General features: G+C 41.6%; 1 protein-coding gene across 50 annotated transcripts in view; it reads left to right on the plus strand.

The window, feature by feature from the left end:
* RIMS1 (regulating synaptic membrane exocytosis 1) overlaps positions 1-13,273 on the plus strand; it is a 235,258-nt gene that overhangs the window by 180,796 nt on the left and 41,189 nt on the right. For 49 of the 50 annotated variants that reach the window (XR_015948904.1, XM_088665888.1, XM_088665849.1 and 46 more), the window contains 2 exons: positions 7,761-7,873; positions 12,604-12,770. The exons of the other annotated variant lie outside the window; for it this stretch is intronic. Coding sequence is in view for 48 of the 49 variants with exons in the window: in XM_088665888.1 (XP_088522014.1) it covers positions 7,761-7,873; positions 12,604-12,770 (280 nt within the window). In the remaining variant the exon portion in view is untranslated. The remainder of the gene's footprint in view (positions 1-7,760; positions 7,874-12,603; positions 12,771-13,273) is intronic. 50 annotated transcript variants of the gene reach the window in all.

Below are 13,273 nucleotides of genomic sequence, written 5' to 3' on the forward strand. Positions count from 1 at the left end.
TGTACTGCTCTCAAGCCAGGTGTCACCCATCCTGTATTTGTGCCTTTCATTTTTTTTGCCCAAGTGTAGTACCTTACATTTCTCCTTGTTAAAATTCATCTTGTTTGCTTTGGCCCAGTTGTCTAATCTGTTAAGGTCATTTTGAAGTGTGATCCTGTCCTCTGGGGTATTAGCCACCCCTCCCAATTTGGTGTCGTCTGCAAACTTGCTCAGGATGCCCTCAAGCCCATCATCTAAGTCATTGATAAAGATGTTGAATAAGACTGGGCCCAAGACAGAACCCTGTGGCACCCCACTAGTCACTACTCTCCAGGATGAGGAGGAGCCATTGATGAGCACCCTTTGGGTTCGGTCAGTAAGCCAGTTACAAATCCACTGAATGGTAGCATTGTCTAGCCCACATTTTACCAGTTTCTTCACAAGAATATCATGGGGCACCTTGTCAAAGGCCTTGCTGAAATCAAGATAGGCTACATCCACAGCGTTCCCTTCATCTACCAGGCTTGTAATTCTGTCAAAAAATGAGATCAGATTAGTCTGACATGACTTATTTTTCAGAAACCCATGCTGACTTTTAGTGATCACAGAGTTTCTTTCTAGGTGCTCACAGACTGTTTGCTTAATGATCTGCTCTAGAATCTTCCCTGGTATTGAAAAGGCAGGAAAGGCTCTGCCTTTCATCTGTTGTCTGCTGCCTTTGCACCATGGACCCAAGGAGGGGGGGAAAGAGAAGAGAATTCTACAGCACAACCAACTGTCTACTTGTGAATAAGTGTACCCAACATAGCTGCCAAGTTTTCCCTTTTCTCGCGAGGAAGCCTATTCAGCATAAGGGAAAATCCCTTAAAAAAAGGGATAACTTGGCAGCTATGGTACCCAAGCACCAGCTCGTAGGTTTTTCCAGTCCCTTTTTTTAGGATGACTGAGCAGAAAAGCCAATTGCCACAGCAGCCTCCCACCTTATGTGGCTAGAAATGAAGTTTGCAATTTCTTTTTAGTCACCTGGAGTGGACTTAGGACTCTTCTCTCAGGCACCACAAGCATTTTCTTAGTCCCTCCAACAAACCTTATAGCCCACAATGCATTTTGTCAGTCTAGCTACTAAAACAATGACCTATTGAATTGGTCCATAGCAAACCCACATATCTACAGCTCTGCAAGGAATTTCCCATTCCAGGAAATCTGACAAAGTAAAGGCTGGTAGAAGGGATAATCCAACAGTTGCTGCACACACAGTTGTGGAACAGAGATCAAGCACTCAGCATGGCACTCACACCTATTCAATAGATGGGAGAGCAAGACACATTGTAAGCAAAAGCTGCCTAAACAAATTCATCAGACTGATACATTGAGATGGAGAACCTTTGGCAGGTGGCTCCCAGTATTCTATGAGTGAGTTTCACAGCACCTGTAGATCCTAAAAATGTGTGTGTTCTCCTAATAAGAACAGATGACTGGGAATTTTATCACTTCTGCTTCAGCATCCATTGCCATCAGTATGATCCCTTGTCCTTTGATAACTCTCCCTCACCCAGAATATTGACTAAAATGCTGGTTTGGGCAGTGGTTTGTCTGAGACAACAGAGTTTTCACGTATACCCTTACCAAGATGACAAGAGCACGCTGTCTGTAAAAGGATCAAACCAATGTGACTATGACAGTGAATCTCATACAAGTCAACTGGACCTAGAAGTCATCCAAGACACTGGCTGTTCTGCAGGCAGCTGTAGTTCAATAACTTCTGGAAAGCTACAGGTTCCAGACGAACCTGTCCTATGAAAGCAAGCAAGGAAGAAATGTGCATAGTAGACTCCAGAAGGAAGGAAGCCTACTCTTTTCTGCAGTATTTGTCCATCTAACTTTGACCATAAGCAATCATATCCTCACTTGTGTTCAACTGGAGGAGGGATTAAGCACTGAATTTTGCACTGTTAAAGGTGGCACTAACTATGATCTATTTTAGCTCTAATAAGTCTTTCAAATTTTTCTAACTGTTTATGTTAATCCTATTGAGCGCGCGTGCACACACACCATTCGAACACACCTGACACAAACCGTGAAGAATGACTTAAGGCATGGGCTCCTGCAGTAGTAGTAACGCTGGCTCGGGGGGCTGGGATAACCAGGGGAGCTGGTCTCAGAGGGACTTGGGGATACTGCGCAGCGAGGAAGAGGATGACGAGGATGTGGATCTGGCCCCGGTACTGGCATATCTACTGCACAGAGGACAATTTCACTTGATGCAGGGCAGGGGAGCAGCCAGCGTCTGTCTGTGGTCCAGACGCTCTTGGACTCGGACGACGACAATGACAGTGCCTGGGAAGGGCGACTTGGAAATCACTACAAACCTCCAGTGGATTTGACGCCAGACACTCACGACCTGGAGTGCAACGAGATCAAAACACACATCCAGTTGGCAACAGGCAGGCTGGGCTCAGGACAGACTGAGCGTAGCATCCCTCGACTGCTTTGCAAGAGGGAGTGTGGCCTCTGCCACAACAGCAGCTTCTCTCGTGGGGAGTGCTCACAAGTGGTGTCACACTTTCTCCCCAACCACTTGTCCTTCTCCGATTCCTACTCCCAGAAGGCATTCTGTGGGATCTATTCCCGTGATGGAAAGCTTTTTATGTCTGCTTGTCAAGATCAGACAATCTGCTTATATGACTGCACTTACGGAGCCTTCCGGAAGTTCCGGAGCATCAAAGCCCGGGACGTAGGCTGGAGTGTCCTGGATGTTGCCTTCACTCCTGACGGGGCCCATTTCCTGTACTCCAGCTGGTCAGATTACATTCACATCTGCCTGCTAACTGTAGGAACTGGGCTGTAGATTTCCGATAACTTCCTGCTACTAAAGTATGAAAAAGAGAAAGAAAGAGAGAAAGCATACATCTAATTCTACCACACACAGTCTGTTAATAGGCAAGGGTAATAAAGTGTTTCTCACAATATGGTTGCCGTGTAGAGGCTGCTTGAAACTTCCTTCTCAGGGCAGCTGATCTACATGGCCAGCAGTTTCACGCACTTCATGTCATCCTATGGGCTGGTCCCCACAGTGTGATTTCTATCCATGCTGCAGCTTAATTTTTTTCACCACAATTTATGTCATTCTTATAGCTAATAATCATATAATTTTAATTGCTAATACCATGCCTATTCATCATCATCATTTTGATTACTCATACCACACCTGTCACTGTGCTAGGCACCATGTATAAGTTACTGTTTCTAATTATAGCTTGCTGGAGTAGGGAAAGAAGCCATATGGTAGGTAGGGCCAAATCTGGGAAGTGTGAGCTGGTGCACATGAAATTGCTTGCAGTGTACACAAAAGACCACACAGAAGCGATTTCAGGTTGCCAGCCAGCCAGATCATGTGAGGTGGTCCTCCAGAGTCAATGTTTCAGTTTCATTAGCCTAAAATAGGCATAGAGATTTCTCCAGGAGAGTTGTGGGCTCAACACCAATGAGCTTCAGTCAACTTGAATAATGTTTTGTTTATTTAAAGGTAAGTATATGACCCACCATGCCAAGGGCTCAAGGCAGGAAGCAACAGTTTTCAAATTATTGATAAAGGATCTAGTTGTAGTTACAGGTAGGTAGCCATGTTGGTCTGACGTAGTCGAAACAAAATAAAAAAATTCCTTCCAGCAGCACCTGGAAGGAATCTGAAGAAGTGTGCATGCACACGAAAGCTCATACCAATGACAAACTTAGTGGGTCTCTAAGGTGCTGCTGGAATGATTTTTTTTATCTAGTTATAGAATGCAAAAGTGCTATTTGAATGTCAAGTCTTTTATTCTGGGACAGGATAGTGATTAAAATCTTGAAAGCCAGGTAATAGGTTTCTCTCCCCATTTTTCATAGTTTTCCCCCACATCAGGCCTTGGTTGTCTTCTAGCTGTGTCCTGACTGTATTTCTCTAAAGTTAGATATTTATAACTCAAGACCTGCAGTTTGACAAGCAGTGTGACTTCTTTCTTCTCCTTGTTGCTGTTGACTCTATTTTTCTTGCACTCACATGGTCCCAAACCAGTGGTGGACAGGATGGCTGTGTGGCACTGCTCACCTGACTTCCACTCAGTTGTGTCACTCCTGCTTACCAGGAGCTAGAGGGAAGGAACAAGGTGGCGATGAGATTAGTGTAGTGCAAACACACCAGCAGGAGCACTGGTTTGGCTTCGTCAGTTCATTAGCACCGTGCTGACCTTACTCCTCTACATCCTGGTCAGCAACAGTAATGCAGCTGAGCACTGCTGTCCCACCACATCTGATACTGGCCTCCTCCTCCTTTGCCAGTTCACCTATCCAACTCTACAGCCAGTTTTGCTTTGTGCTTGCTATGGCATGCCTGCAATGATTCCCATACAAATAATCTAACAGGTACTGGTGGAGGAACAGCAATGCAGGGGAAGCGCACCGCCCCTGGTGGCACGATCCCGGTGGGGTGCCATCGCGGCTGCCCCCACCCGTGCTGGGCGTCATGCCCACAAGATGACACACCATGCCCCCAGGATGCGCACCATGCCCCTGCAGGTGGCATGCCACACCCCTAGGACGCGCACCACGTCCCTGCGGGTGGTGCATTATGCCCCCGGGACGCGTGCCAGCCACACCCTCATCTGCTCTCCCTCCCCCCCGCTGGAGCTTGAAGCTCCGCCAATGCTAACAGGCTACTCTTGCTTGCCACACCAAGATGGATTTCTGACAGTTGGCCACATAACTGGGACTATTTGAACTGGTTGGGGAACACACTAAACCTGTTATTTGAATGACAGATATGTTATTTTTCATGTTCAAATGAGCACGGTTACTCTCTAGCAGGGATGGGCAACCTTGTTTTTTCTATCAAGGCCCCCATACCTTCAGGGGTAATTGGTTGGGGGCCACATGCCATTGGTGGACATAGCAAGAGACAAATGTGTATTGAATTAATTAATAAAGAATAAATTCATAAAGAATAAAGATCACTCTTACTCAGTTTTAACCAATTCCAACCCTGTGGAGCTCTACACAGACGTAAGCCCAACTGGGTTGATGAAATTACTCTCAAATAAGCATACATATGTTTTCTTCAAGTCCATCAGGCCAATGAATCTCTTTTTTCCATCTAAAAAGCAAGTGGAAGTAGATTTAATGTGCTAAACATACACATATACAAGGCAGAACAACCCTAAATTTGTTCTCAATGATTTGGGGGACAATGACTTATTTTTGCAAAGTCATACAACCAGGGGAAAGGCTAGTTAAAACCCATCAATTTATTTTTTATTAAATGTAATACCGCTTCTTCCAAATTTTCTGCAATTGTGCAGAAAGAGGAAAGCACTTCTAAAAACCAGGAACATTAAGGAGGATGTGAACAGTTAGAAACAGGCTCCATTCCACTGAGATAGAAGAGCAGAGCAACTCCGGAAAGTTCTGGGGGCCATATAAAATGAGGTTGGGGACTGCACCATTGGCTGCTGGTTGTTCACCTACGCTCTATAGAAAATATACCTTGTCGATCAGGCTTCCTGAAAGGGAATTTGAAAGACAGTGTTTCTAATACACAAATCTACAATTCAGTTAATAAACTCACATTATTTTCATATAAATGCATTCATATTGGAATCTGCTATCTGCAGTCTGAAGAATCATTGCATTTGTAGGTAATAAAGAGGCATATGGAATAGCCTACAATTCTTTAATTTATTTCAATCGCATGCTGTTTTTTCAACGTGATTGTACAGTGCAGTGTGCAGAAAAGTAATATTAGCAGCTCAACCTAACAATAACAGAGACAGGAAAAGGTTTTTTAAAAACAACAACAACAACACCGTAACATGCTGCACATGTAATAAACACTTCAATGTTTCAGATCTGGTACAGATGGCACCATGTAGTTACATTGAGACTTCAGCACAAGTAACTATATAGTGAGCAATCTAAATATGTATTTTGGGGCATTTTCCAGATAAAGTTGGGTTTGCATGAGAGAGGGGACATGAATCTGAAAAAGTAGGTTAATGTTTTGAGGCACTGTTTCATTTTGTTCTCTTTACTACATGAAGTTTTACAACTAAAAACATGGTTTTGTGACTAAGAATGTGGAAAATTAGGCAATATTAAACTTAAAGCTAAATATGTGCTATTCTTTAATATTGCTCATCGATTTATTGTGGCATGCTGTAGTTTAAATAATATTATGTACTTTACCAAATTAAAACATTATTGAAGAGAGAGAGAGAAATCTAACTACTAAGGTTAGATTTTGCCACATTTGCGTTGTGTATCTCCTTAATAAAACATGGTTTTGTATATCATTGTAACAGAATACAACGTGATTTGCTCAGGGTTTTGATAATGCCCTTATTTTGTTGTGTAAAATCAATTAGTTATCACAAATTGGGTGAATCGGTAACCTCTGAAATCAAAATACACAATTGTAGGCAACCTTTATGAGAAAAAAAATCCAGACATACTCTTATATGAAAATTGGACCTCGTGTATTTTTATATTTCTGCTTCCTGAATCTCCTGGAAACACCTTGACCATTTGAGGGATATACGGTACTTTGAGCCCCCTATTTTCTGAGAGTGGTATACTAACGTCCACCTCAGACTCTTTGAGTTATCAGAGTACCTTGCCTGTATACAGTACATGAGTGGTTTAAACATTTTGGTGTATACATTGAGTCACCAGTTTTGTGGGGAGATGTAAATTGCACCAGGCTGCGTGTGCACCAGATTTCAAGTGTCTAGCTGTTTGAGAAGTAACCTATCAATTTTGATAGCCTTGTGAGTGAGTGAGTGAGTGAGTGAGTGAGTGAGTCTGTCACTCAGGCCCAATTAGTGAGTGATATAATGTGATATAATAACTGTAAATCAAATACTCAAATCTAAGTCTGAAGAGGCTTCGTACAGGATGGTATTCAACTGTTATTCAGAGGTAACACTTAAATTAATTAAACATGCCTAAGTTAGATCCATTAATTTCAACTTAGCTGAATACAAGCCACAGCTTGGCTTTCTTTCTGGAATGCCAGCTTCTCTTACGAAGGGTTTAAGTGTGAGGTGTAAAAATGCTCCTTTTTCAGACTTGAGCATAGACTAAGACTGGGGCCTTATCCAGTTAGTTGTATAGAAGCCAGTGCAATGATTGTCTGAACCCACATCTATCACACTTGCATGTATTGCATAGTGTTATTTTGAATAGGATAACAAAGTATAGTTATATTAATATTAAGATGATTGAATGCTACAGTTCTACAGACACAGTAGACTCACAACCTACACATATTTAACTTGTGCACATTCAGCTTTACAAACTTGGCAAATAAATAAATAGAAAGCGGGTGGGCATCTGGGAGGAAAACTTTGCCAATCCCACCCGCCATTGCACCCAATGTGATTTGATTATACATGATTTTGGCGTTATGCTCTATCCCCATAATGTATCCCCTGCATAATTTGCGGGTCTACTGTACTGCCAAGATTTATCAGCTTTCAACAAGCAAATGTTCTTCTCCTGGTTTAGAATCTATTGTACCACCTATAATTATGTAACAAATTTGGAATTGTATCATATAAATATTTGCAGGCAGATCATGATATTAACGTTAGCATGCCTATGTCTTGTGATACACACAGTGCTTCTTTTTGTTGTTTGAATACCGTACTACTTGTTCAAGTTGAAATAAGGTCTAAGTTGCATGTAAACCATTTATTTCTTTAAAAGTTTTTCTTCACTTTCTAATAGGCTTCCATTATGTGTTTTTACAGCAAATTTAGTAGTGGAGGAACGAACGAGACAGATGAAAATGAAAATGCACCGTTATAACCAGACAACAGAGTCTGGTTCTAGTCAAGAACTTGAACGTGAGCAATATACTAAGGTAAAGTTAGTGTTAAAATATAATACTTTATTTGGAAAGGGGAAGGAGAAACCTTGATTTAAAATACGATCTAACACAAAAGTTTCTAGGAAGACCTGAAGTCACTACAAATACTAACTTTATTTTGGGGGCATAATTTCATCCATTCAGTTTTTACAGCACGTTAGAAGCTTTCTGAAACAGTTGTCTTGCTACAGTTGTCTTTATTCCTATGCAATGGGAGCTGTAGAATCACCCCAAAGGGGCTTTCTTGCTTCACAAGAAAGTGGCAAGAGTTATTTGCATATTTGTGTTTGATGTTTCTTTCTTAGGTAGATGTTTGGTATAATTGGAATAACTGGAATAAGTGTCTTGCCTCTTGGAGATACAGAGCAAGGCTTGGAAAGGTTGATCTGATTTATAAGTGTTTATGAGTTTATTAAATTTAAGAGTTCGGTGTTCATGGGGGTTTTTCTTTCGTATTTTTAAGAAAAGCAAGCCTACCAATGAAATGTGACAATTCTTTAATCAGAACAGCGGAGATGAGCAAAATGAGAAGGTGGAATCCTTGAGAGACATTGCCCCAGTATGGCTACTACTATTTCAGCAGCTGCTTCCTGTACTAGTTTAGGTTGTATGCAAAACTACATCTAACATCTAACATATATCTCCCCCCAACAATAACAGACTTCTCAGGATGATTCCAGGTTCTTTATCAGTCATGTTTGAGGTGGTACGCCAGTGTGTGTGACTGCACTAGACACGGCCATTTCCATGTATGGCTCAGTTAAAGCTGCCAAACTGGAAACATGATTTTTAGATAATGTATAAAGAACCTAAGGCAAATAGAATAGCTTGAAGGATCTGAAGGTGTTTGGAACACAGTGAGCTAGTGGCAAACATGGTACCTTCCAGATGTTTTGGATTACAGCTCCCTGATGGGAGCTGGAGTCCAAAACATCTGGGGAGCACCACGTTTGCTACTCTGAACCAGTGAGAGGGCTTGTTGAAAGTTGGGTATTTTTGTTTGGAAAGAATGAAACTGCATGCACAATAATGGTATGCGTCTCCAGCTTGCAGCTAGTGAAAAAGTTAAGTTGTGTTACCTAGGAGGGATGCACCAAATTTTTAACCCTGAAAAAATTCAAGCTGAAAAGATTGGGAGGGGTTGTAAAGGGCCCTCCCGTGAAAGACAGACTTACCTTTCCCTTGGTTTTTCATTCACTTCATTATTCCTGTTGTTGCTTCTCTAGAGTCATTTCTCCCCACTAGCCAACCAGGGATCATGGAGTGTGGAAGATAACATCAAGACACTACATAGTCAATCAAATTTTGCTTGCAGTATCATTGCTGAGGGCAAGCAAAACAACAGTTATCCTACTGGGAGGAATTCAGTATATCCCTGCATTGCCAAAGCAAAAGTTTCCTGTTCTCCTGCACTCTGAGGATACTTTAACTGCCTCTCACAGTATAATGTCACAAAATGGAGCAACATCTAGTTGCCTTGATAATGCTGGAGCATGTGCCTTTCCACCTGCTCCTGTATAATGGATAAAGTTCTCCCTGTGTGCATATTTACTCCAAAACGATTGCCAAAAGAGAGTCCCTTTTCACAGGGGCTTGGAGACTTTATGAAAAGGTGTTCCCCATTTTAGTTTAGGCTTAGATTGGAGACTTTAAACAGTGGAACCCTGGGTTCATTCTGAAATCTGTCTGGCACATAGGGAGGCTGTTCTAATTATGTCTGCATAATGGTTCCTGCACTCCATCTTGAAAACCATTATAAGCTGGAGATTTTTGGGGAAGCAACATTTTTAAATCTACGCCAGGGTGGAGAACTTTTTGTACTATGCTTTCTCACTTCTCCGATGTATCTGTATTTAGTGGGCTGGGTACTATTTATGTTATTACTGCTGTATTTGTGATGCTTTCTATGCACATATGTACATTGTCCTGGAATCTCTTGGCTACAGTGGCTGGGCTAGTGAGGAGAGAGGTCATCCCTGAGCCCAGGTTTGGATGTTATGCTAAGCCAAACCTTGATTTAGCTCAGCACAGTACAGGGCTTTAAAAAGACCAGGAAGGAGCAATGTGCAAGCTCGTCTTTGGTAGCCCACACCTTTGTTTAACTTACCATAGCCATTGTTAATAATAATAATAATAATAATAATAATAATAATAATAATAATAATAGATTATTTATACGCTGCCCATCTGGCTGGGTTTCCCCAACCACTCTGGGCGGCTTCCAGAAGGATATTAAAATACAATAATCTATTAAACATTAAAAGCTTCCCTGAACAGGGCTGCCTTCAGATGTCTTCTAAAAGTCTGGTAGTTGTTTTTCTCTTGACATCTGGTGGGAGGGCGTTCCACAGGGCGGGTGCCACTATCGAGAAGGCCCTCTGCCTGGTTCCCTGCAACTTGGCTTCTCGCAATGAGGGAACCGCCAGAAGGCCCTCGGTACTGGACCTCAGTGTCCGAGCAGAACGATGGAGGTGGAGACGTTTCTTCAGGTATACTGGACCGAGGCCATTTAGGGCTTTAAAGGTCAGCAGCAACACTTTGAATTGTGCTCGGAAACATCCTGGGAGCCAATGTAGGTCTTTCAAGACCGGTGTTATGTGGTCTCGGCGGCCGCTCCCAGTCACCAGTCTAGCTGCCACATTCTGGATTAGTTGTAGTTTCCGGGTCACCTTCAAAGGTAGCCCCACATAGATTTTTGTTGCATAGCTTATGAGATAAGTTCAACAAAGGGGGGGGGGACCTGATATAAAAAAATAGCAAAAGACATCTTTGAGCATATTAAAGCTTATTCCATCTAAATATTTCCAATACATTTCAACTCAAGAGGATACTCTTTGAACAGGTTGCTTCAGTTTTCAAATGTGGCTGGCTGTTATAATTTGAGGGCTAAAATTCCTGTGTTGTGCAATAGATGCTATCAGCTTTACTTCATACCTTAACATTATACTTAATAATTTGTGCATCTTCCCCAAGGTACCAAGTATTAGCTGTAGTCTATTTTGTAGGTATGTTTGTTCATGTCTTACTGAAATCCATGCAGTTCCCACTGGTTTCAGTACATAAATGTGCACAGCTATGTGTTAATAGACGCCATTGTTAACAATGCTGACACTGCCATTATGCTTATTTATTTAATTAGATTATTTACCTAATTAAATGACTTTATGTTACTGTAAAGTTCCATAACAATAAAACACACAGTTATAAAAAGCAAAAGCAACCATAAAGCAAGAAAAGCATAAAAACGGTTAAGAACAGTTCCACATATAAACCATTTAAAAATAATTCCACATATAAAAACAATAGAAACATTTTTTTAAAAACAATAAGAATAAAAAAGCCAGTAAGTTAAAAAAAGGTCCAATACAGATGTGGACTGGGATAAAGATATCTATTTAAAAGTCTTCTTGGAAGAGGGTGGTCTTTGGGGAACAGTGAAAGGACAGTAGAGATGGCACCTCTCTAATATGTAGCAGGAGGGAATTCATAGAATGAATCATATAATTATAGAGCTGGAAGGGACCCTGAGAATCATCTGGTCCAACCCCTTGCCATGCAGAAATATGCAGCTCTCCCATATGGGATTGAACCTGTAACTTTGGTGTTATCAGCACTACACGCTAACCAACTGAGAATTCCAATGGGTAGGTTCTACTGCGCTAAAGGCCTGATTCCAACATGATATGGAATGGACCTCCTGATAAGATGGCATCTGCAGGAGACCCTCTCCTGCCAAGTGCAGGGATCAATTGGATATTTAAGGGCTGAAATGCTATTTCAGCTGTATTGGACTTTGTACACATTCTGAACATTAGTGCTAGTAAGTAGTAACTGCCAATACGGGTGTAGTACACTGTTTTGTGACGGTATAGGCAGGAATAGCCATTTGTATTCCCCATAATGAGCCATGAATGGGCACATCAAATGTTAGGAACAGCACTGGGACCAGCAAAGCTCCTCCCAGGGTTGTGGGTATCCAGGCATGCTAAATGTCTGCCTAGAAGTTTATTTATGGGATGTAAACATAAAGCAGGTGTCATCGTCACTTATCAACCCCTCAGTTTTATATCTTCAATTAATATAGCCTTTGCAGGTTGTCAACATGCTAAAATGCTACTATTGTCAACAGAATTTTTTTTATAAAAAAAATGCCACCAGGCCAATGGTAATATCATCTTGTGAGTCTCTTTGGCACAATGCTACCCAGTAGTTGGTTGCTTATTTATTCATAGCAACTTTAGAGAGCCTTCACCAAGCTGGGGCCCTCCAGATGATTTGGACTACAACTCAGCTAGCATAGCCATGATGGGGCTGATGGGAATTGTAGTCCAAAGAAGCTGGAGCTCATCAGGTTTGGGAAGGCTGGGATAGAACTACTTAGAACTGAAATCATTTATAAGTGAGGCCATTTATTATTATTATTATTATTTATTATTATTATTATTATTATTATTATTATTATTATTATTATTGAGGAAAACTGGCCCCTGAGCAATTTGTTATATTTGACTTCTGAGAACTATTCCCTCTACTGGTCTGGCAAAATAAAGCATTGTTCTTTTGGGGATTTCTTTTAATAATAATAATAATAATAATAATAATAATAATAATAGAAATTTCCTGAAGTTTACCAGTGTCACAATGATATAATGATTTGTAACATCATGAAGCTTCCCCCGCTCACACTGTCAAGAGAACTCACACTTTCTCTTTTAACTCTTTAGTATAACATACAAGCAGATCAGTACAGAAGTTGTGATAACGTCTCTGCCAAATCATCAGATAGTGATGTCAGTGATGTGTCAGCCATTTCCCGTGCCAGCAGTGCCTCACGTCTCAGCAGCACAAGCTTTATGTCAGAGCAATCAGAGCGCCCGAGGGGCAGAATCAGGTGAGTTCGCGATGTAGACTGAAATATACTCGGAGTCGAGAGTGAATTTCATGCTCTTTATTCAGCTCATAGTCATCAAGGAGGAGAAGAGAAGACGAGTGGCTCTTTTCCCAAAACCATCTGCTTATATACATTATTTACACAATGGGCCTTGCGTGATTGGCTACTTCAGGGCTACACCTGTGGGCCAATTATATTGTGGATTGACTTCTGCCTGCAGCCTGATTGGCTGCTCCTACAGGCCAATCAGGTAGCAGATTCACTTCTGCCAGCCGCCTGATTGGCTGCTCCAGCAGGCCAATCAGGTTGCGGATTCACTTCCACCTGGAGTTGGATTGGGTAGCTCCCGCTGATTCTGAATCCTATTGTTCTAGGATTCAGCTCAGTACATAACATAGACATATATTGATATTTCAAATAATCAATTCTTCACACGCATATACAAACAGCAATTGCTAGTTGCAGGGTGGGGCGGGGGGAGGAAAAAAGGAAATTCAAACTTT

The sequence above is a fragment of the Zootoca vivipara genome, chromosome 3 (genome assembly GCF_965207765.1).
Source record: "Zootoca vivipara chromosome 3, rZooViv2.hap1.1, whole genome shotgun sequence".
In the NCBI taxonomy this organism is placed as follows: Eukaryota; Metazoa; Chordata; class Lepidosauria; order Squamata; family Lacertidae; genus Zootoca; species Zootoca vivipara.